Here is a 25,056-nt window from a genome sequence, read left to right as displayed (position 1 = left end):
GGGAGGAGACAGCTATAGAAGATACACCTCCTAATAGGTGTATGCGGCTTCTTTCCCCATACTTTAGAGATAAGGGGGTCTATTCATAAAGCAGAGGAAAGTCGTGTTTTGAGGAAAACAGGGCTTTTCCCTCCTTCGGGCTATTCACAAAGTGGGCTACCATGGAGAAGTTCCTGACTTCTCCAGCTCCACCCCAGCTCCGTGGCTGAATTGCATCGCCACACAGTGAGTGTGATCTATGAAAGAATGGGAATCTCAATTTACTGCTTCTCAAGGGAGTTCAGATACGCCATCTCAGGATCGCAGAATTTGAACTGGATTGCCAAAACAGCAGGGAAGCATTGTGCTTCTCTGCCCTGCATCTGCCCCCTAAACTACAAGCAGCCCTGGCAGTAGGGTTACCACCTAGGCCCTTTAATTCCGGACACATGTTAATTACACAGGTTCTGTGGCAGTTTAAAATCAGGTGAAGTGGAGTCTTGAAGTCAGCCAGCCACAGAACCTGTGTAATTAATATGTGTCCGGAATTAAAGGGACTAGGTGGTAACCCTACCTGGCAGCCTTTTCCTGACCTCCAACACTGGCACATGCGCAGAACGGGGCATGTCCGGGATGCAGTAAGTATCCCGGCGGTCCACAACACCCATAGAGGGAGAAGAAATTAGTGTGCCGAGTGTAGCAAAGCACCGGGCTCGCTGCGTGGCGAGCGCAGCGAGCCCGCAAGGGGGGGCGATCCCCATCCCCCCCTTGTCGGGATTCTGGCGTCAGGATTTCTGACCGCCGGGATTCCGACCGCCAGGATTTCATACCGATCCCATCATTCCACGTTTTAGAGAAGACAGCAGTGCTGGAGACCTGGATAAAGGATCGCATTGCCGGAAGGGTAAGTACAGTATACATAAATTGCTACTTTTCAAAGCTCTATAGAGTGCATGAAACTTATAAGCAGGGCTATTTTTCTGCAGGCTCCAGCAGGAACTGTGGCCCTTATTCTAGTTCACTCTGACAAAATATTTCTTAGATGGACAAAACCATGTGCACTGCAGGGGAGCATATGCAAAATGTGCAGAGAGAGTTAGATTTGGGTGGGGTTTTACTTCAAAGTAAGATCTATATTGAAGTGTAAAAATAAAGCAGCAAGTATTTTTCCTGCACAGAAACAAAATTACTCACCCAAATCTAATTCTCTCTGCACATGTTACATCTGCCCCCCTGCAGCGCACATGGTTTTGTAAATCTAAGAAGTATTTTGTCAGAAAGAGTGAACCAAAATAAGGCCCCATGTGCAATGCAGGTGAGGCAGGTGTAAAACCCCACCCAAATCTAATTATCTCTGCAAAAGTAACACCTGCCTCACCTGCAGTGCACATGGTTTTGTCCATCTAAGAAATATTTTGTCAGAAAGAGTGAACTAGAATAATGGCCACAGTTCCTGCTGGAGCCTGCAGAAAAATAGCCCTGGTTATAAGCAACAATTCACTTTACATTTATGTACATGAATAGATTCCAAGGTACATTACCATTACCATGCCCATACAGTAGTTGGGCTTTGTCACGTAAGTAATGAGTAATGAGAAAATACATCCAGGATGCATAAAAATTGAGACTACTTTTATCTAAGTGCAGTACTGGAAGTGCATTTTGTGCTTCTGAACAGGACTGGAAAGGTAGAACGGTCTGTACCAGGTGACAGTTATGAAACATTGATGAACACACAAACCATTTTATAAGAAACTTACAAGAATCTCTCTTTGATGATCAGAACACATAATTGTATTTATACAGTTATTGAGCCAGATGCACTAATCTTCAAAAGTGATAAAATGGAGAGTGATAAACAACCACCAAAACATCTCCTGCCTGACATTTTTCAAACTAAGGGGTAGATTTATCCATTGGCGCTGTGGGGCATATGCGCTATCCCCGTGCGCTAAAGCTTCCCCTCATATATTAAACCCACTGTGCGATTACTTTAATGGCGGTGCTAGATGAGGGATAACGTTATACGTTATCTAACAGTTGGCGCCTGCCTAATATACCTTTATTAAGCTCCTGGATGGCCGCGCGCTCCTCCTTTTTTCGCATGTACATAGCGCCAGAATCTGGCGCTGCGGTTATCCTGGTGTGTTCGGCGCCACTTGCTGGTCTCTGACGTCTTCAAATTCAAACTGCGCATGCACCGGGTACACAGCATCCCCAGTGAACATAACCATTTGAATTTGAAGACGCCGGAGACCAGCAAGCGGCTGACCATGGAAATCTGCGCATGCGCCGGAGACACATCGTGTGTCAGGGAAACTGGTGCATGCGCAGAACACATAGCCGGGGAGGAGCGCACACATGTTATGGGATGATGCGTATCCCCGTCAGCAGGGGATAATGCACTCACATAACGAAGATTAAATGATCAGGGCGAACTGCGGGGCCGCTTCTCCACGAAACAGTGGTGAAGCGAAAGTAGCTTCATAAAGAACGTTAGGGACAGGTTAGTAAATCTACCCCACAGTCTGTGACATGGCAGGTGAGCTGATTTGAAGCTTACTGCATCTGGACCTTAGTTAGAAAATATATTTATTGTTAACTACATAGGAATATCAGGAATTTAACGCTAACAAAACCCCAGAGCATTCCACCTTAAGGGGGGTATTCAATGTCAGGGGCACGGCTGTCGAGCAAGTTTGACAGCCGTGCCCCCCCTGTCCCGTTCTTGCTTTGCTCGACTTGAGCTCGGCGGTCGGGATTCAATGTCCCGGCCGCCAAACGGCGAGAAAGGGGCGTGGCCACGAGTTGAGGGTGGAAATAGATGAGCTCCAGCCGGGAGCTGGCCTATTTCTGGCTTTTCTTGGCAGAACGAGCCCGTGATTACAGCTTGTGATGTCGGGCTCGTTCTGCCGAGAACCCCTGTTCAATGCTGCCGACCTTTTTCATACCCCCACTATCCACGTCGGCATGGAGTTGAATTTAGATAGTGTGGCGAGCGCAGCGAGCCACCGAGCCCGAAGCATGGAGAACGCAGCGCGCCCCGCAAGGGGACGCGGAATACGAGCCTGAAGCGTGGCGAGCGCAGCACCACATGTAAAGTAATCCGTGTGCGCTCGCCACGCTTCGGGCTCGTATTCCACGTCCGCTCGCCACGCTTCCGGCTCGGTGGCTCACCACACTATCTAAAATCAACTCCACGCCGACATGGATAGTGGGGGTATGAAAAGGTCAGAGGACGCGTACCGCTGCCACTCACCACACTTTGGGATGGCGTGGATACAGGGGGTTACATCTCATTGTAAGCACCAATCACATCTCATGGCATGGGTGCTTGTACAATTAAAAATCGAATTGCATCGCATGCCGCAATATTCCAGGGGGATGCAATGCGATTTTTAGGAGCCCATACGATAGAAATCGTGGGCGCCGTTCTAGGAAACAAGTACCAATAATTGTAATATAAATGGAACAGGCATTCATTTCTCAGTCTTAGCTATTTGCCTGATGTTGCTGCTCTGTCTTAAACTTTTTTTTTTTCAGAAAAAGAGAAAGCAACACGTCTGACTCATACACACAGTTGAATAGCCAAAAAGATGGGTCAAGGGGAACACCTGAATTTGTTATCACTGTAGAGTGTTGCTATACATTTTGAATAGAATGTTGAGAACCCTGTACCACCTCAGCACAAATGTACAGTTGGTCTCCATAACCAATACATTTTGGGATCTGACATACTGTAAGTAAATTGGAAATATTTTATCAACACTTCCTCACTAGTCCAGCCTATATCCTGTTGCTACACATCAACAAAGTGGGGAAGTTGAGAGTATCAGAATTCCAGAAGTAGCTTATGAATGTGTTATAGGGGTACATTTACTAAGATTGGATGTTGCCCATAGCAACCAAACAGTAAAATGTACTAAATTAATAAGATGTATAATCTTATTGGATGATATGAGCAACACCCCATCTTATTAAGTTTACCACATAGTGTGCCGGATAGGTGCATCAGAGGAACAGTGAATTTAGAAGATAAAGACGTTTTGTCAAGGGGTTAGGGCTTTAAAACAGGTCTAAACAACTAAGTACAAACTGTGCATGCATGGTATGTCACAAGGGATTCCCAAAATCCCACTACGTGCAGTAACATTGGGGTTTATTCTAGTTCATTCTTTCTGACAAAATCCTTCTTAGATGGACAAAACCATGTGCACTGCAGGGGGGCAGATGTAACATGTGCAGAGAGAATTAGATTTGGGTGAGTTATTTTGTTTCTGTGCAGGGAAAATACTGACTGCTTTATTTTTACACTGCAATATAGATCTCACTTTGAAGAAAAACCCCACCCAAATCTAATTCTCTCTGCACAAGTTACATCTGCCCCACCCGCAGTGCACATGGTTTTGTCCATCTAAGAAGGATTTTGTCAGAAAGAATGGACTAGAATAACCCCCATAGTCTTGAAACAATGCTGCAGAGCATTCTTCCGTATGCTGTTACCGAGGTAAAACAATGATATTATGAAATGGAAGCGTGCCGCATACTGATTCCAGTAGCTCATGATGTACTTTATTACAGTGATTAAGGGGCCGATTTATTAAGCTTGGAGAAGAGATAAACTGGAGATAAAGCGGAGAAAAGGTAAAAGGAGATAAAGCACCAGCCAATCAACTCCCAACTGTCTTTTTCAAACACAGCTGATTGGCTGGTGCTTTATCTCCTTTTACCTTTTCTCCGCTTTATCTCCAGTTTATCTCTTCTCCAAGCTTAATAAATCTGCCCCTAAATGAATAAGTAAAAATGTTCCACTTACAGACAAACAGCTGCTGACATAGTTCAGTTCTTCCTGTGCTGATATGCGGATAGTACAGACCTGTCCGTGAAATACTTGGGCACTTGTTTGTAAGGGGATTTAGTTGAAAAGAAGGCTAATTCATACCCTTCTGAACAACTGCAGTCTCCCAATACGTATTGCACCCCAGTTGTACTCTTAATACTCCTATGTTACGTTTATGTCAATTATTTTTTCATATGAGATAAGTGTATTGTAAGGGTCACAGAAGTATAAAAAATTATTTATACATTTATCATTTCTAAAACTATACAACCTATACTCAACAGCTTCCAGAAGGTAGCACACATTAAAAGTAAAATAAAATTGATAGCACTGTGGGCCTTATTCTAGTTCACTCTTTCTGACAAAATCCTTCTTAGATGGACAAAACCATGTGCACTGCAGGGGGGCAGATGTAAAATGTGCAGAGAGAATTAGATTTGGGCGAGTTATTTTGTTTCTGTGTAGGGAAAATACTGGCTGCATTATTTTTACACTGCAATATAGATCTCACTTTGAAGTAAAACCCCACCCAAATCTAACTCTCTCTGCACAAGTAACATCTGCCCCACTGCAGTGCACATGGTTTTGTCCATCTAAGAGGGATTTTGTCTGAAAGAGTGAACTAGAATAAGGCCCTGTACCACTGGCAGGGATAATGTTTAAGCCTTTAAGCTAGGTACAAATGACATGATATGTTCCTGGCGCAATATCGGCATTGTCGGGACTCAGCAGCGTAGCTGACCTCTGCCAATGCCAGGCTTGACAAGTGACAGTGCCAGGCAAGCAAGGGCCATGTGTATTCCCCAGCATGGCTCTTGTTTGTGGTAACCTCCATCATCCTGCATGTGCAGACCACAGAGGACATCGCTAATGACCAGCGGGAGCATAGATTGTAAGCTTGCGAGCAGGGCCCTGCTATTTAGATGTCAGTTTGTGGCTACCCTGTTTGTTTAATCACTGTTGTTTCCATTTGTAAAGCGAAACGCCATATTGACTACATACTTGCCTACCTAGCCCTCTCCATGCAGGAGAAAATGCTCTGTTTCTGGACTTCCCAGGTAATGTATGATTGCCATCACCTGTGGGGAGCTAGATAAAGGTTTTTCACCACAGGTGATGGCAATCATACATTACCAGGGAAGTCCAGGAGAAGAGCATTTTCTCCCGCATGGAGAGGGTCAGGTAGGCAAGTATGATTGACCATAACTAAGGTTGATTTGGTGGTCAATAGGATGCCACTGCACACAGCTTTGGAACCACTGCCCTAACATATGCGAGTGGATCAATAAGTACCTGTGTTTGAAGACAGGTGTCGTTGCTGAGGAAAGTTGTTATCACTATTGTATACTACCATCTTTCAAACAATGTCAGGTACTTGTTTCCTAGAACGGCCACAATCGTGAGTGATCGTGGCTCTTAATTAAGGGACACGATCCTCACGATGTGGCCGATTTTTTACATTTTTTTGCCTTTGATTGACAGAAATCGGGTCAATCGGTCGGTCGCGACCAATTAAAATCGGCCGCGATGCGACCGACCGATTGACCCGATTTTTCCATAGACTTCAATGTTAAAAAATCTTTTAACATTGAAATCGGGAGGATCGTGTCGGTCTTGTGCCATTATAATGGCACAAGATGAGATGGACTTGATTAAGTCCATCTCACATAGGGAAAATTGATAAAAAAGGTGAAATGGGTCAATATGACCCATTTCACATTTTTTATGTGCCCGCCATGACCCCACGATAGACGTGAACCCGAAGCGTGGCGAGCGCAGCGAGCCCGCGAGGGGCGGCGGTACGCGTCCTCCGACCTTTTCATTCCCCTACTATCCACTAGGGCGTGGAGTGAGAATATAATAGTGTGGCGAGCGCAGCGAGCCACCGAGCCCGAAGCGTGGCGAGCGCAGCGAGCCCCGCGAGGGGACGCGTATACCTGTGAAGTTATACGCGTCCCCTCGCGGGGCTCGCTGCGCTCGCCACGCTTCGGGCTCGGTGGCTCGCTGCGCTCGCCACACTATTATATTCTCACTCCACGCCCTAGTGGATAGTAGGGGAATGAAAAGGTCGGAGGACGCGTACCGCCGCCCCTCGCGGGCTCGCTGCGCTCGCCACGCTTCGGGTTCACGTCTATCGTGGGGTCTAGCACACTTAGTAACATTTGGGGGGGCAATTAAAAAAAATCTGGTGAAAAAATAAAAAAATCGGGTGAAAAATCGGCCGATCGGATCGGTCGCATCGCATGCGACCAAATCGCATGCGATGCGACCGATCCGATTTTTTATCTTCCGACCACAACGATCTAAATCGTTGTGGCCGTGCTAGGAAACAAGTACCCAATGTCATACCACATTTCAGATTGATTCATAGGGCTGTTTTTTTTTCCACCACGACAATGCACCAGCCCCCGCTTTAGTAATACTAATTTTCCTCAGCAACGCCACCTGTCTTCAAACACAGGTACTTACTGATCCACCCTCGTACATTATACTTGCCAGCATACTCTATTACAATGAGGTATCCTGCTCGCCACACATTCACAGCTTTCCTACAGCTCTTAACAAATAAAAGGCTCAATTAACTTTAAACATAATTACGGGTCTAGTCCCCCTTAGCGCATTTCACTATGCAGGATCTAAAATCCCTCAAAACATAAATATTTTCAATGCATAAAATTACGGTTTTAAGTGATGACCACACTGTTTTGAACAACTATTGAAAGCGCTCCATAAAATAATTTCAGGGGGAAATGTAGCAATTATTGTTTGCCTGGAGCTGACAGGGAGACACTGCTGAAATAGTTCAAAGAGAATCTGGTTATGGAATTTTAGATCTACAATGTCCATGTCTACAGTCATAAGATCGACCACTATAGGTCGACAGTCAAAAGGTTGACAGGGTCAAAGGGTAAACATGAAAAGGGTGACATGAATTTTTCATGTTTTTTTGGTGTCTATGTCGACGTCTAAGTGTACTGCGTCCCCTCGCATTGCACACTACGCACGCCATGTTTTGCACTATTATATACTCCCTCCATGCCGTAGTAGATGGCAGGGCATGTAATATTGACTGTGGGCACATGTCCACCTTTTGACCCTGTCAACATTTTGACTGTGGACCTTTTGTCCCTGTCGACCTTTTGACCCTGTCCACCTTTTGACTGTCAACCAATCGTGGTCGACCTTATGACTGTCGACTTAGAGTCAATCTATCATGAGTCCGCATACCGAGACTTTGGGCTAGTGTGCATGGGGCTTTTGCACAGACTGGGGAAATCATTTGAAGGTTACTGAGTTGCATATGGATGTAGGATAGCAGTTTGGCAATTGACTCGCAGATTTACACAGGGCGGATTTTCTTTGTCTGGGCGAATCTGAATCAGGCCCTCAATACGTCATATGTGAACAGACCCTGTGGCACACAGAAGCTTTTAGTAGAACTGAGCGGCTCAGATTCCAATCTGTTCTTCCTGACAGTTTTGAACCTGAAACGGGGCAGATAGTAATTTTGGCAGAAAGCTAAGGTATCACGTGTTCTGGAGCACAGATACTTTATGGTCCAAAGCACCCAAATCTAAATTTTCAAGAATTGCTCTTTAACTCATTATAAAATAATGTAGCGAAAGAAACAAGGCAAATCTGACTACACATCTTCATTTTTTCAGCATGCATTAGATAATGTAAAAGTGCAAAGAAAATGCTATATAAATTAGCAGTGAGAGATTGTATAACTTGAAGAGAGCCTATGTGACACCACCTTAGGATTTACGAAGCCATGCATAAGTAACAGCTTCCAGCAAAGTGATGCATATCACTTATAAAAATAGATTTACAAGTAAGCAATGGCATAAATAGGATCATTATAGGAGAGACTACAAGTATACCAGCAGCAATAGTAAAGGTGCATTGTGAAGGCTAATACCCTTTACACAATTAATAACATTACATTCCTGAATGTGTATCTGAATCTTGGAAAACTGTATGTTTAGTGTAAACAAATTTGTCAGGACTCTAAATTAACCCTTTAGGGGATATGCACTCTGCCGCTGCTATTTCCGACGTGGGAAATAGCGGCGGCTCCCTATTCAATGGGGTGTGGTATGATTCACCGACAGTTGGGATCCCGACAGTCATTATCCCGACGTCGGGATCCCGGCTGTCTGGTCTCAGGAGGGAGGCCAGCTCAGTAAAGCCCCTTGCGGGCTCGCTGCGCTCGCCACGCTGCGGGCACTGTAGCAAGCTACGCTCGCCACCTATTCTATTCTCCCTCTATGGGGGTCGTGGACCCCCACGAGGGAAAATAGCCGACGGCCGTTGGGAACCCGGCCGTCTGTTTTAATAGTCGGGATCCCAACGTCGTGTTAATGACTGTCGGGACCCCGTCCGGCAGCCATTCAATACTGTCATTAACGACAGCATTGATGCGGGATGACGGCAGAACGGGCCCGACTTCAGAAGTTGTCGGGTCCGTTCTGCCGATAACGGCCGTGGATTGTCGTTATCCGGGCCGCAGATCAACAATCCACGGCCGTTTTCGCCGCTATGCCCCCTTTGCGCCCATCGGCAGGCAGGACATTGAATCTCATCTGTCGTTATGCGGTCGATCTGATCACAAACGGGCCTGGATCACGGCTTTCGGCGGGTATCGACAGCCATGATCCAACATTGCATACCCCCCTTTGAGTGCCAACATCTCTGTGACAGATGTTCAAAAAATCCGCAAAAAAACGTTGCTCCCATTTGTTATATAAATTCAACTAAAAAATGTTGTATAAAAAAAAGATATTTCCTATGTAAGGGACACATTACAGGTCATTATGAAAAAAAAAATGTTTGATTGGCAATTTTTACACCAATTTTGACAAATTCACTTGGCATTCAAAGGGTTAACAACATTCAGAAAACTTCAAAAAGCAACATATAAACAAGCTAAATACTGTACTTAGGTCTATATGGAATCAATCTCAACAGTACAACAATATAAAATAGTCTAAAACATATCCTCTCTGTTAATGTGTACAAAGGCCTAACGCAGGTGACCAGAATATCACTTGTCCAAATATGAAGTGTACATCACACCAACTGTGCATGACATAAACACACAGTGTCATTCCCAAATTGAGTTATTGCACTGGGTCAACTCTGTTTAATGGTCATATCCAAAACTAATGCTGTGTCACTTGTGTATATCATTTAAATCCAAAACTGATACATTGTGCCACCTGTGTATAATGTGCAAATCCTGAACTATAGATAGTAAGCCTGCAGCAGCGCCCTCTTACCTCCAAGTCTGTCTGTTGTTACCCAGTTTGTTTTAACTCTGTTTACAATTGTAAAGTGCAACGGAATCTGCTGCGCTATATAAGAAACTGTAAATAAATAAATAAGTGATGCAGTGTGCCACCTGTGCAAGCCACCTGTTTATAATGTGCGAAATCCAAAACTGATGCAGCGTGCCCCCTGTGCATAATGTGCAAATCCTGTCTGATGCAGTGTGCCACCTGTGTACAATGTGCAAATCCTAAACTGATGCAGCGGTACTCTTTACTTAGAAGGGCTCCCATCTCGGGCATTGAATGCACTAAAAAATCAGGTGCGATGCGACAGACGAGATGCCCGAGATTTCCCATAGGGAACAATGTTAAATGTCTCAATTGACCCGATTTTCCTGTTCAATGCCTCAATTGACCCAATTTTTCCATAGGAAACAATGTTAAATGGGCCACAGAGGCCAAATAGGCACCCTGAAGTGAATAATGGCCACCCGAATTGTTAACGCCACCCCACGATCAACGTCAACCCGAAGCGTGGCGAGCGCAGCGAGCCCGCGAGGGGCGGCGGTACGCGTCCTACGACCTTTTCATACCCCCACTATCCACGTCGGCGTGGAGTTGAGAATAGAAAGTGTGGCGAGCGCAGCGAGCCATCGAGCCCGAAGCGTGGCGAGGGGACGCGGATACCTTCACAGGTATCCGCGTCCCCTCGCGGGCTTCACAGCTGTCCGCGTACCCTCGCGGGGCTCGCTGCGCTCGCCACGCTTCAGGCTCGGTGGCTCGCTGCGCTCGCCACACTTTCTATTCTCAACTCCACGCCGACGTGGATAGTGGGGGTATGAAAAGGTCGTAGGACGCGTACCGCCGCCCCTCGCGGGCTCGCTTCGCTCGCCACGCATCGGGTTGACGTTGATCGTGGGGTGGCGTTAACAATTCGGGTGGCCATTATACACTTCAGGGTGCCTATTTGGCCTCTGTGGCCCATTTAACATTGTTTCCTATGGAAAAATCGGGTCAATTGAGGCATTGAACAGGAAAATTGGGTCAATTGAGACATTTAACATTGTTCCCTATGGGAAATCTCGGGCATCTCGTCGGTTGATCGCACCCGATTTTTTAGTGCATTCAATGCCCGAGATGCCCGAGATTTTTTACTAACGATGCCCACGATCAAAATCGTGGGCGCCCTTCTAAGTAAAGAGTACCGATGCAGCATGCCACCTGTGTATAATGTGCGAAATCCAAAACTAATGCAGCATGTCACCTGTGTATAATGTGCGAAATCCAAAACTAATGCAGCATGTCACCTGTGTATGATGTGCAAATCCTAAACTGATGCAGTGTGAAACCTGTGTGTAATGTGCAAACCCTAAACTGATGCAGTGTGCCACATGTGTATAATGTGCCAATCCTAAACGTATGCAGTGTGCCACCTGTGTTTAATGTGCAAATCCTAAACTAATGCAGTGTGCCACCTGTGTATAATGTGCGAAATCCAAAACTAATGCAGCATGTCACCTGTGTATGATGTGCAAATCCTAAACTGATGCAGTGTGAAACCTGTGTGTAATGTGCAAACCCTAAACTGATACTGTGTGCCACATGTGTATAATGTGCCAATCCTAAACGTATGCAGTGTGCCACCTGTGTTTAATGTGCAAATCCTAAACTAATGCAGCATGCCACCTGTGTGAAACGTGCGAATCCTAAACTGATGCAGCGTGCCACCTGTGTATAATGTGCAAATCCTGTCTGATGCAGTGTGCCACCTGTGTACAATGTGCAAATCCTAAACTGATGCAGCATGCCACCTGTGTATAATGTGCGAAATCCAAAACTAATGCAGCATGTCACCTGTGTATGATGTGCAAATCCTAAACTGATGCAGTGTGCCACCTGTGTGTAATGTGCAAACCCTAAACTGATGCAGCGTGCCACCTGTGTGTAATGTGCAAATCCTAAACTGATGCAGTGCACCTGTGTATAATGTGCAAAACCTAAACTAATGCAGCATGCCACCTGTGTGTGATGTACAAATCCTAAACTGATGGAGTGCACGTGTGTATAATGTGCAAACCCTAAACTAATGCAGTGTGCCACGTGTATAATGGGCAAATCCTAAAATGATGCAGTGTGCCACCTGTATAAAATGTGCAAATCCTAAACTAATGCAGTGTGCCACCTGTGTATAATGTGCAAATATAAAACTGATGCAGTGTGCCACCTGTGTATAATGTGCAAATCCTGAAATGATGCAGTGTGCCACCTGTATAAATTGTGCAAATCCAAAATAATGCAGTGTGCCAGCTGTGTATAATGTCAAAATATAAAACTGATGCAGTGTGCCACCTGTGTATAACATTTACATATAAAACTGACACAGTGTGCCACCTAAGTATAACATTCATATTCAATAGTGATGCAAAATGCCATCTCTGTATAACACACATATCCAAATCGAATGAGTGTACCACCAGTGTGTACTTCAATAATGAGCATATCCAAAACAAATACAGTGTATATGATGTGCACCTTAAAACCTTATGCAGTCTCCCACCTGTATAAAACGTACCAGCTGTGTTCTGGGTATAACAATAACAACCTGATACAGTGGGGTGTATTCAATGCCGCGGCGAGCGGCCAGCGAGGGGGTTAAACAGCGAGGATTGCAGAAAACCAGCGATCCTCGCAGTTTAACCCCCGCGCCGGCCGCTCGCTCTATTCAATGTTCTGGGGAAATCATCGCCATCACAGGACGGCGAGAATTCCCCAAAACAGCAAGACCCGCGGCTAGTGCAGAAAACTCGCTGTATTTAGCCGCGAGTCTCACTGGTTTAGGAGCCACATACGCCAATATCCCCTCGCTCAAAAAATGGATCGAGGGGGAATTGGCGTATGAGGGGGCTGCGTTGAATACTGTCAGGGTGAGTGGTGACAGCGAGCAGGAAGCTCTGCTCGCTGTCACCACTCGCCCACAGCATTGAATACCTGCCAGTGTGCTATTTGTGTATACTATGTTTAATGTATACCTCCTGTATATAATATGTGCAGCCAAACCTGATACAATGTGATACCTGCACATCGAAACCTGATGGTGTATACAGTGTATAATGTGCACATCCAGTCCTGACAGTGTCCTGTGTATAATGTGCACATCCATACCTGACAGTGTCCTGTGTTTACTGTGCACATGGAGACCTGACAGTGTCCTGTGTATAATGTGCACATCCAGACCTAACAGTGTCCTGTGTATAATGTGCACATCCATACCCGACAGTGTCCTGTGTATAATGTGCACATCCATACCTGACAGTGTCCTTGTATACTGTGAACATCCAGACCTGATAGTGTCCTGTGTATACTGTGTGCATCCAGACCTGAGTGTCCTGTGTATAATGTACACTTCCAGACCGGACAATGTCCTGTGAATACTGTGCACATTCAGACCTAACAATGTCCTGTGTACATCCAGACCTGACAGTTTCCTGTATATTATGTGCACATCAAGACCTGACAGTGTTCTGTGTATACTGTGCACATCCAGATCTGACAGTGTCCTGTGTATACTGTGCACATTCAGACCTGACATTGTATAATGTGCTCATCCATACCTGACAGTATCCTGTATATACTGTGCACATCCAGACCTGACAGTGTCCTGTGTATAATGTGCACATCCAGACCTGACAGTGTCCTGTGTATAATGTGCACATCCAGACCTGACAGTGTCCTGTGTATAATGTGCACATGCATACCTGACAGTGTCCTGTGTATAATGTGCACATCCAGACCTGACAGTGTCCTGTGTATACTTTGTGCATTCAGACCTGACAGTGTCCTGTGTATACTTTGTGCATCCAGACCTGACAGTGTCCTGTGTATACTGTGCACATCCAGACCTGACAGTGTCCTGTGTATAATGTGCACATCCAGACCTGACAGTGTCTTTGTATACTGTGAACATCCAGACCTGATAGTGTCCTGTGTATACCGTGTGCATCCAGACCTGACAGTGTCCTGTGTATACTTTGTGCATCCAGACCTGACAGTGTCCTGTGTATACTTTCTGCATCCAGACCTGACAGTGTCCTGTGTATACTCTGCACATCCAGACCTGACAATGTCCTGTGTATACTGTGCACATGCAGACCTGACAGTGTCCTGTGTATAATGTACACATCCATACCTGACAGTGTCCTGTGTATAATGTGCACATTCAGACCTGACAGTGTCCTGTGTATAATGTGCACATTCAGACCTGACAGTGTCCTGTGTATAATGTGCACATCTAGACCTGACAGTGTCCTGTGTATACTGTGCACATCCAGACCTGACAATGTCCTGTGTATACTGTGCACATCCAGACCTGACAATGTCCTGTGTATACTGTGCACATCCAGACCTGACAATGTCCTGTGTATACTCTGCACATCCAGACCTGACAATGTCCTGTGTATAATGTGCACATCCAGACCTGACAGTGTTTTGTGTATACTGTGCACATGCAGACCTGACACTGTCCTGTGTATAATGTGCACATCCATACCTGACAGTGTCCTGTGTATAATGTGCACATCCATACCTGACAGTGTCCTGTGTATAATGTGCACATTCAGACTTGACAGTGTCCTGTGTATACTGTGCACATGCAGACCTGACAGTGTCCTTGTATAATGTGCACATCCAGACCTGACAGTGTCCTGTGTATACTGTGCACATCCACACCTGAGTGTCCTGCGTAAACTGTGCACATCCATACCTGACAGTGTCCTGCGTATACTGTGCACATCCACACCTGACAGTGTCCTGCATACACTGTTCATATACATACCTGACAGTGTCCTGTGTATACTGTGCACATCCACACGTGACAGTGTCCTGCATACACTGTTCACATACATACCTGACAGTGTCTTGTGTATAATGTGTATATCCATACCTGACAGTGTTGTGTGTTTACTGTGAACATGCAGACCTGACAGTGTTCTGTGTATACTGAGCACATGCAGACCTGACAGTGTCCTGTGTATAATGTGCACATCCATACCTGACAGTGTCCTGTGTATACTGTGCACATCCAGACCTGACAGTGACTTGTGTATACTGTGCACATCCAGACCTGACAGTGTCCTGTGTATAATGTGCACATCCATATTGGACAGTGTCCTGTGTATACTGTGCACATCCAGACCTGACAGTGTCCTGTGTATAATGTGCACATCCATATTGGACAGTGTCCTGTGTATACTGTGCACATCCATACCTGACAGTGTCCTGTGTATAATGTGCACATCCAGACCTGACAGTGTCCTGTGTATACTGTGCACATCCAGACCTGACAATGTCCTGTGTATATTGTGCACATCCAGACCTGACAATGTCCTGTGTATACTGTGCACATCCAGACCTGACAATGTCCTGTGTATACTCTGCACATCCAGACCTGACAATGTCCTGTGTATAATGTGCACATCCAGACCTGACAGTGTTCTGTGTATACTGTGCACATGCAGACCTGACAGTGTCCTGTGTATAATGTGCACATCCATACCTGACAGTGTCCTGTGTATAATGTGCACATCCATACCTGACAGTGTCCTGTGTATACTGTGCACATCCACACGTGACAGTGTCCTGCATACACTGTTCACATACATACCTGACAGTGTCTTGTGTATAATGTGTATATCCATACCTGACAGTGTTGTGTGTTTACTGTGAACATGCAGACCTGACAGTGTCCTGTGTATACTGAGCACATGCAGACCTGACAGTGTCCTGTGTATAATGTGCACATCCATACCTGACAGTGTCCTGTGTATACTGTGCACATCCAGACCTGACAGTGACTTGTGTATACTGTGCACATCCAGACCTGACAGTGTCCTGTGTATAATGTGCACATCCATATTGGACAGTGTCCTGTGTATACTGTGCACATCCAGACCTGACAGTGTCCTGTGTATAATGTGCACATCCATATTGGACAGTGTCCTGTGTATACTGTGCACATCCATACCTGACAGTGTCCTGTGTATAATGTGCACATCCAGACCTGACAGTGTCCTGTGTATACTGTGCACATCCACACCTGAGTGTCCTGCGTAAACTGTGCACATCCATACCTGACAGTGTCCTGCGTATACTGTGCACATCCACACCTGACAGTGTCCTGCATACACTGTTCACATACATACCTGACAGTGTCCTGCGTATACTGTGCACATCCACACCTGACAGTGTCCTGCATACACTGTTCACATACATACCTGACAGTGTCTTGTGTATAATGTGCATATCCATACCTGACAGTGTACTGTGTATACTGTGCACATGCAGACCTGACAGTGTCCTGTGTATACTGTGCACATGCAGACCTGACAGTGTCCTGTGTATACTGTGCACATCCATACCTGACAGTGTCCTGCGTATACTGTTAACATTCAGACCTGACAGTGTCCTGTGTATAATGTGCACATCCATACCTGACCGTGTTCTGTGTATACTGTGCACATCCAGACCTGACAGTGTCCTGTGTATAATGTGCACATCCATATTGGACAGTGTCCTGTGTATACTGTGCACATCCAGACCTGACAGTGTCCTGTGTATAATGTGCACATCCATATTGGACAGTGTCCTGTGTATACTGTGCACATCCATACCTGACAGTGTCCTGTGTATAATGTGCACATCCAGACCTGACAGTGTCCTGTGTATACTGTGCACATCCACACCTGAGTGTCCTGCGTAAACTGTGCACATCCATACCTGACAGTGTCCTGCGTATACTGTGCACATCCACACCTGACAGTGTCCTGCATACACTGTTCACATCCATACCTGACCGTGTTCTGTGTATACTGTGCACATGCAGACCTGACAGTGTCCTGTGTATACTGTGCACATCCATACCTGGGAGTGTCCTGTGTATACTGTGCACATCCAGACCTGACAGTGTCCTGTGTATACTGTGCGCATCAAGACCACCTGACAGTGTCCTGTGTACAATAAACATATCCGGACCTGACAGTGTCCTGTGTACAATAAACATATCCGGACCTGACAGTGTCCTGTGTGCATCAAGACCACCTGACAGTGTCCTGTGCATAATCAACATATCCATACCTGGCAGTGTCCTGTGTATATTGTGTGCATCCAGACCTGACAGTGTCCTGTGTATACTGTGTGCATCAAGACCACCTGACAGTGTCCTGTGTATAATAAACATATGCAGACAGTGTGTCTTCTGTACATCCTGACCTGACAGTATATCCTGTGTACAATGTACATATCCATAGACCTGATGCAGACACCGGTACCCGGAGAGGTATGTGCCAGGCTGTGCCCGGTGGAAGGAGACCGGCAGTAAGAGTACATACATGTGCTCGGCGCTGCACATGGGCGCACAGCAGCAGACTGACCTGGGTGAGACATGGTGATGGTCTCATTTCCGAAGCCCACGTTATAGATGAGCACGGCCGATGCGTTGTGCAGGGCGGCGTGCCGGATCTTATCCCTACACGAGCAGTTCCCCACAGGGATCAGGGCCACCCATCTGCCGGCGTGAGCGGGCACCGGGAACTTGGTGGCCGGGTCACAGGCCAACCTGTCCTGCGGGGAGGGCATCACCGCCAAGCCCCAGGCGTCCTGCCTGGCAGAGTGCTCCCCGTAGCGCCCGCACTCGCTCTTCTCCGTCCTGTTGGCGCCGGTGGCCGGGTCGTGGTAGGTGATGTTGACGAAGGCCGTGTACCACTCCTCCTTCTCCGCCACCGTGAAGTCCATGCACAGCAGATGCACGAAGCAGCAGGAGAGCAGCCAGGTGGAGAGCGCCAGGCTGCGGCATGCCTCCATCAGGGACATTGCCATCTTTATGCTCCTGCTCCAGCGGCGGCTCTGCCCGCTGCCAAATATGTCACCGCCGGAGACTCGCCTGCCATTGGCTGCGGCCAGGTTAGGGCTCTCTCCTCCTCCTCCTGCTCCCTCTCCCCAGCCCGCTGCTGCTGCTCCTTCCTCCGCCTGCGTGCGGCGGCGGCGGCAGGGATGATACTGCTACTGCTACTACTGCTGCTGCTATTATTAGCGATCGGGACACTGGAGCTGCTGCCCCGCCGCCGGGTGTCCTGCAGCCTGTGTGGCCAGTGCCACCCCTCTCCCACATACACACAGCATGCCATGTACATGTAACAAGGGAGGAGGGGCCCTAGTAGAAATATGTGTGGAGGGCATAGCCGGGCATTAGGTACAGGCCAGCACCGTCCCCCACATTGAGCACAAACATATATAAATATCCACCTCTATATATCCACCCCACTGACTTTATTGCAAAACCCGGTTTAGCTAACAAGGCCCACTTTATAAACTAATGATGGATGTGCATCAGGTTGTTTATTTGTGTTTTGTTAAAGTTACTTTATTGTCTTCATATTGTGTTTATTCACACCTACATGTGCAAAGGCCAGCTAGGGTCTTGTTTTCTGTCAGTGTGTGACCACAGAAATCATTAGTGAAGTCTCTGACACTGGAATAAAACATACACCTGCCAGTAGCAGAAAGAAAGAAAAAATCTATGAATTTTGCACATCTATATATGGGTCATAGGGTCGACAGAATTTAGGTCAACAGTTATAGATCGACCACTATAGGTCAACACATGAAATAAGTTGACATGCATTTTTCATGTTTTTTGGTGTCTCAGTCGACACACTATTAAAGTCTTACTTGGATAGTAAAGTATAAAAAAACACCTTTTAAAAAGAAACCTTAAAAACTCATGTGTTGACCTATAGTGGTCGACCTAATGTTTGTAGACCTAGTGAGCGCATCCCTCTCCTGACACTACAAAAATAGAGGTGATTATTGCCCTATAAAGCACAGCGGAATATGCTGCGCTATATATAAATACTTTATAAATAAAAATAAATAATGCTGAAAAACTATAAAGCCCCATACACACTAGAGCAGTGTTTTTCAACCTTTTTACCTTGGGGCACACTAAATAAGTTTTAAAAAATCCCAAGGCACACTATGATCCCCACAGGGCAAAACCCATTGGCCCCCACAAGAAAAACAAACAAACAATCATATTGGTCCCCACAGGTAACAAAAATAAAATACATTGGCCCTTTACATGAAAAGAAGAGACCAGTTGAACTGGTGGTGACTGTAAACTGGTTTGGGCATCTCTAGATCTGGGGGCACACTTGAGAACAGCTCAAGGCACACTAGTGTGCCACGGCACAGTGGTTGAAAAACACTGCACTAGAGGATATAGTAAAATATATCACTCAGAAAGGGCTTTTTGAGCGACAGGAGTTAAAGTGAGGGGGAACGGGGTGGAACTGACTTCCACTACCTCTAATGGTGAGGTGGAACATTTTATCCTCCACATTGGCCCTGCACAGTAATTCTCACAGAACCGCATTCTAGTTTGCAGGGGGATGCCAAAAACCCTACCACTGGCCCTGTCTCTGCCTAATGAGGGGAGGGAGGGTAATTAGGTGGCATCGAGAAATGAGTTCACCCACCTCTGCATAACCACTTTATGCCCTGCTGAGCGATATCTTTTACTATATTTTCTAGTGAGTACACTCAGTATTGTTAACAATGGAAACTCCCAGGGTCGCCTATTGTGTATGGGGCTAAACTCTTTTACACTACATAAAATACTAGAAAATACTGAAAAGAAGGCATCGCAGCCTGTTATATATGGCATCTTCAATAACAATATATATGTCACCACACAATAAATTTTGAAGTTGTATCCAGTCTCCGAGTGACGCCTTATTGCCATCTACTGTACTATATATATATATATATATATATATATATGGCTGTGGGGGACGGCGGCACTCGCAAAATGAAGACACAGGAGACCACTTTCTCACAACGTTTCGGAGCTGTGTTGCCCCTTTATCAAGTGCAAAATAACCAACCAAACAAACGTGCAATACAAGAATAAATACCTGCAGCCTTCCTGTTGGTCCTCCCCGCTCAGCTTCCCCGGGGCGTCTAATGATGACGTCACTGGAGTCTGCTCAGCCGGGATACCGAGAGGTTTTTTTTTGCATATTTCTTCTTGTTACAGATTTTTTGCTCACAAGGGGGGCGGGACCTCTCGGTATCCTGGCTGAGCAGACTCCAGTAACGTCATCATTAGACGTGGGCGTTATTCTAGTTACTTCGCATCCCCCGTGACTGGGTACATGAGGCCACAACAAACAAACTGTTTGCCAGGTGCACGCACCCAAGACAGCGGGCTTAGCGCAGCAATAGATAGTTGTGCCCATGGGAAAGCCCAGTGTTTCATGGGTGTTGCCATGAAAACGCTGGGTGTTCCCATGGCAATCGGCCCGTGACATGGGTGCCGGGGATGGGCAGCTGACATCACGGATGTGCCAGGTACCCTCTTATAAATGCAGGGGTTCAGCGCACATATATCACACACACATATATTTGGCCCAGAGTATGCAAATACCTAGTTACACTTATGTTGAAGAAGCTTTAAATCACAAATAGTAGTCCTGAAATGCCTATCTAGAGCAGTGGTTCTCAACCTCAGTCCTCAAGGACCCCCAACAGTGCACGTTTTCCAGGTCTCCACACAGAATCAAAGGTGAAATAATTAGCTCCACCTGTGATCTTTTAAAACGTGTCAGTGACTAATGAGTGCACCTGTTCACCTGCCAGGAGACCTGGAAAACGGGCACTGTTGGGGGTCCTTGAGGACCGGGGTTGAGAACCATTGATCTAGACCATACATGTTGTGCTGAGATGCACCTGCTCAGCACTAACATTTTTGCAACTATAGTATTAACCCTTTGAGTGCGAACTTCTCTGTAATAGCCCTTTTACAACAAATACCCAGATCCAACCCGTTATTTAGAACATGGTTCCAATACGGTCGGATACGGGATTTTTCTCATTTACACTGCGGTGCTGACAGTGTAAACAGGGGTGGCACTTGGAGATGACAAGCACTGGGACTGCCGATCGCCACCAGTCCAAGGTAAGCTGCTGGGCTGCCCCCAGCCTCTGTGCGCCGCTAGCCCCCACCCCCTCCCACCCTGTCCGTGAATCCATTCACCTCCTTCCTGCCTCTGCTGCTGTCTGCACAGTACAGCAGACAACAGTGGAGGCTGTGTGCACCCCCGCCCAACCTCCAAACTGACCGCAGGACACTGCAGTCAGGAGGCTGGGCTGCCCCATTGCTGTAAACGGGAGCCAGGTCGGATGACCCCGGAAAACCCATTTACACTGCCCGCCAACAGGGTCCTACCCATGTTCCACAATGCAAAAACCCAGGTTCTTGCCTCGGTGTAAAAGGGGTATAATGGCACTCATTCTGATCCATTCGGTCCCCCGTACCGATGATTGTGCCCATGCGCAGAATTTGTAATGTGCAGAGCTTCTGTGCGAGCTACCTAGGCGACCTGCACTGTCGGCATGGTGTTCGTACAGGGGTGGGGGTGGGGGGGCAGACTGGGGTGGTGGCGGCACTCAGAATGAGCGTTCCCATGTAAATGCGCGCTCCCGCATCATCGCTAGGAAAGTGGTGCATCTGCTGGTTTTACCAGCAGATGTGGCGATGATGGATGGTTTTTCATCCATCATCGCCGTGTGTGTACGCCTGCTGGGCTGAAAGATTAACTACTTTCAGCCCGGCGGACCGCCCCGCCGCCCCCCGCCTGTCATATACTTACCCTGCAGGATTGGTCCGCGCCGCCCTGCTCAGACTGCTGCGGCTGGATGATGCAGTGCAGAGCCCTGCTCCCCCGCCGTCCGCTGTGCTTGTCAACATGGGTCCCAGGCAGCTCTGCATCCCGGCCACAATGACAGGCTGACGCCCCGCCCACCTACACCGTGCTCCCCCCACCTCCCTCCATCCTGCTCCACACGGAGCACCACTGACCACCAATGTTTTCCTTTTTAAGCCGGTAATATATACATTGCTGGCATGTGCCAGCAATGTATATATTAATGACACCACTGGGCACCAATGAGATTCTTAAGCTGGTAATATATACATTGCTGGCATGTGCCAGCAATGTATATATTAATGGCACCACTGGGCACCAATGAGATTCTTAAGCTGGTAATATGTACATTGCTGGCATGTGTCAGCAATGTATATATTAATAGCACCACTGGGCACCAATGAGATTCTTAAGCAAGTACTATATACATTGCTGGAATGTGCCAGCAATGTATATATTAATGGCACCACTGGGCACCAATGTTTTCCTTTTTAAGCCAGTAATATATACATTGCTGGCATGTGCCAGCAATGTATATATTAATGGCACCACTGGGCACCAATGATATTCATAAGCCAGTAATATATACATTGCTGGCACGTGCCAGCAATGTATATATTAATGGCACCACTGGGCAAAAATGAAATTCTTAAGCCAGTAATATATAGATTGCTGGCACATGCCAGCAATCTATATATTACTGGCACCACTGACCACCAATGATTATTAGGCAGTAACATATACCCGGCTGTCTCAGACCAGGTCCATCCATCCGTGGCACGGCTATTTCAAATGACGCACCGGCTCGCGACTCCTGAGCCAATTGGAGCTAGCGGCCTGGCAACCAATCAGGCGCTACCAGGCCGCAAGCTTCTATTGGCTTGCGATTCACGAGCCGACACATCATTTCAAATAGCCGCGCCACGGACAGATAGACCTGTTCTGAGACATCTGGGTTTCCCACCACTCTGCCCCGGCTGTCTCCTTTAACACTGAGTGCAGTGCACGGCGTAACTTCCCCTGGCAAAGAGCATGAAGCCCCTGGCAAAGAGCATGTAACCCCTGGCAAAGATCAAGAAAGCCCTAGCTGGCAGTATAGGGTGGGGTTTACCTGATCGCTGGGCTCCGAATATACGCAGCCCAGCGATTAGTTCTGAATCAGGCCCAAAGAACAGAAATGCACTAAATACAATGGCCTCTGCTCCCACCCTTGGAATTCAAACCCCGCCCATTATGTAAATAACCTTTTAATGAAAGATTTTCAGCAAAGTCTTTCGCCTCCTCAAAATCTTTTGCTCTTTGGGGAAAGTAGCTCAGTGTGTACGCACTACTTTGGTGACAGATATATCTATCAAAGATTTTGCCAAAGTCTTTTAAAATGAAAATCTTCGAGTGTGTATGGGCCTTTAGAATGGGTCTGAAGGACCCGTCTGGTTTGGGGACCAAAAAGAGAATTGAATAAAAACCTCTCTTCCTGAGGTACCGGGACCACCACTCCCTTCTCTATAAGGGACGTTGCCACCCCCAAGAGAGCTTCCAGCAGACGAGCCTCTCTCGGTAAGAGTGTTGGAAGAAACCTCTGTTGGGGAGAGATCCCCTAAGATTTATTCTGTAACCTTGTGAGATGATGGAAAGAACCCAAGGGTCCAGTGGCGTAGCTACGTTTTGGGCGCCCCCCCCCGCCGTTAGGGGGGGGGCGCCCCCCGTCGCCGCCCCGCCGAGCACCCCTACCCCGCCGCCCCGCCGAGCACCCCTGCCCCGCCGCCCATGCAAACCCCCCCTCAATCCCCCACAGCCTTACCTATCGCGCTGGTCCCGGCGGCTCCGTTCTTCTGCTGAGGACCACCAGAAAATGGGCGCCCTCATACAGCAGACAGTTTCAGAGAACTGTGTGCTATATGGGGGCGGCCATTTTGTGGTGGTCCTCAGCAGAAGAACGGAGCCGCCGGGACCAGCGCGATAGGTAAGTGACAGTCTGCGGGGGATTGGGGGGGGGGGTTAACTATAGCACCGCAGCCCCCGGCGCCCCCACATGCACAGCGCCCCCCCGCGGTGTCGGGGGCTGCGGTGCTATAGTTATGCCCCTGCAAGGGTCCATGGTGGAGTTGATCCACTGGTCGCGAAATTTCAGGAGATGACCCCCTACTCTGATTCCAGAATGGAGAGTCTCCGCCCCATCATGCGGAGGACTTATTCTCGCTTTTGGACGGGTGCTTCTTTAAAGCTTGCTTTAAAATGGACTCCAGTTCTGTCCCAAAAAGCAGTTCACCCTTAAAGGCCAATGCCTCAAGAGACTTTTTTGATTTGTATGCTTCCTAAGCTTTTAGCCAGAGATGCAAATCATGTCATTTAGCCCCACCCCCCTCAAAGACCTGTAAATTGCGGGATGTGCAGTGCTGGGGGCGGGTCTTGATGACGTCTACATCAAGACCCCCACCCCGATGTGCTGCTGACAGTCTACTCTTCTGGCTTCTCCCGGAGAGGAGACTTTGAAAGTAGGCAACCCTGTGTAATAGGCAAATCCAGGGCTTGTGGCTTCCAATCATAAAATATGTGGCCTACTGGAAACAAATCCATTATCAAATAATTAGTGCCCCTCCCCCACTTTCTCAGCACTACTGGATGGTGGCTCCCCTAGGCATGTGCCTCACTGCCCTTGGACTGTTCATGAGCTCTCTCTGAGATGCTGTCCTGCCCTCTGGCTCTTCCTGCACTTTGAATAATGCTATATGCAGAGCAGTGCCAAAGGTTCTCCCCCAACTGTGCGGATTGGAAAGTGGGACAGACCTAAAAAATGGGACTGTCCCGAGTTAGGAGTTATGAGTTAGCCTAATCAGAAAAATATAAAACACACATTCATTGCCCCCCAGAGCACCACATAATACTGGCCTTGTAGCTGTCGTGTTGTAGCTATAGGACAAGCACTGGCCAGTAAAGGTACTGAAAAACCGGTGGCCAAACACTTTTTACAAGTTGGCCACAGCCTAACCGACTTCAAGCACATTATCCTGGACCATACTCCTCCATCGATCCGGAGAGGTGATAGAGCTGGTAATCTGGTAAAAATGGAAACCAGATGGATACACCGGCTCAATACGGTGAAACCACAAGGCTTGAATGATCGACTGTCTCTATCGGTGTTCCTGTGAATCCAACACTCAGTACTCCATAATTGGAATATTTATCATTAATCCACTATCCACAGTAT

General features: G+C 47.1%; 1 protein-coding gene across 1 annotated transcript in view; it reads right to left on the bottom strand.

Moving 5' to 3' along the window:
* RNF150 (ring finger protein 150) overlaps positions 1–18,191 on the bottom strand; it is a 165,953-nt gene extending 147,762 nt beyond the window's left edge. Inside the window, exon 1 of the mRNA XM_083173272.1 lies at positions 17,517–18,191. Within this exon, the coding sequence (XP_083029398.1) occupies positions 17,517–17,961 (445 nt within the window). The 5' untranslated portion in view covers positions 17,962–18,191. The remainder of the gene's footprint in view (positions 1–17,516) is intronic.
* Between the last annotated feature and the right edge of the window lie 6,865 nt (positions 18,192–25,056).

The sequence above is a fragment of the Crinia signifera genome, chromosome 1, assembly GCF_055691185.1.
Source record: "Crinia signifera chromosome 1, ASM5569118v1, whole genome shotgun sequence".
NCBI lineage: Eukaryota > Metazoa > Chordata > Amphibia > Anura > Myobatrachidae > Crinia > Crinia signifera.
Note: the sequence above shows the minus strand (reverse complement) of the source record. Positions and strands in the feature narration are given on the sequence as shown.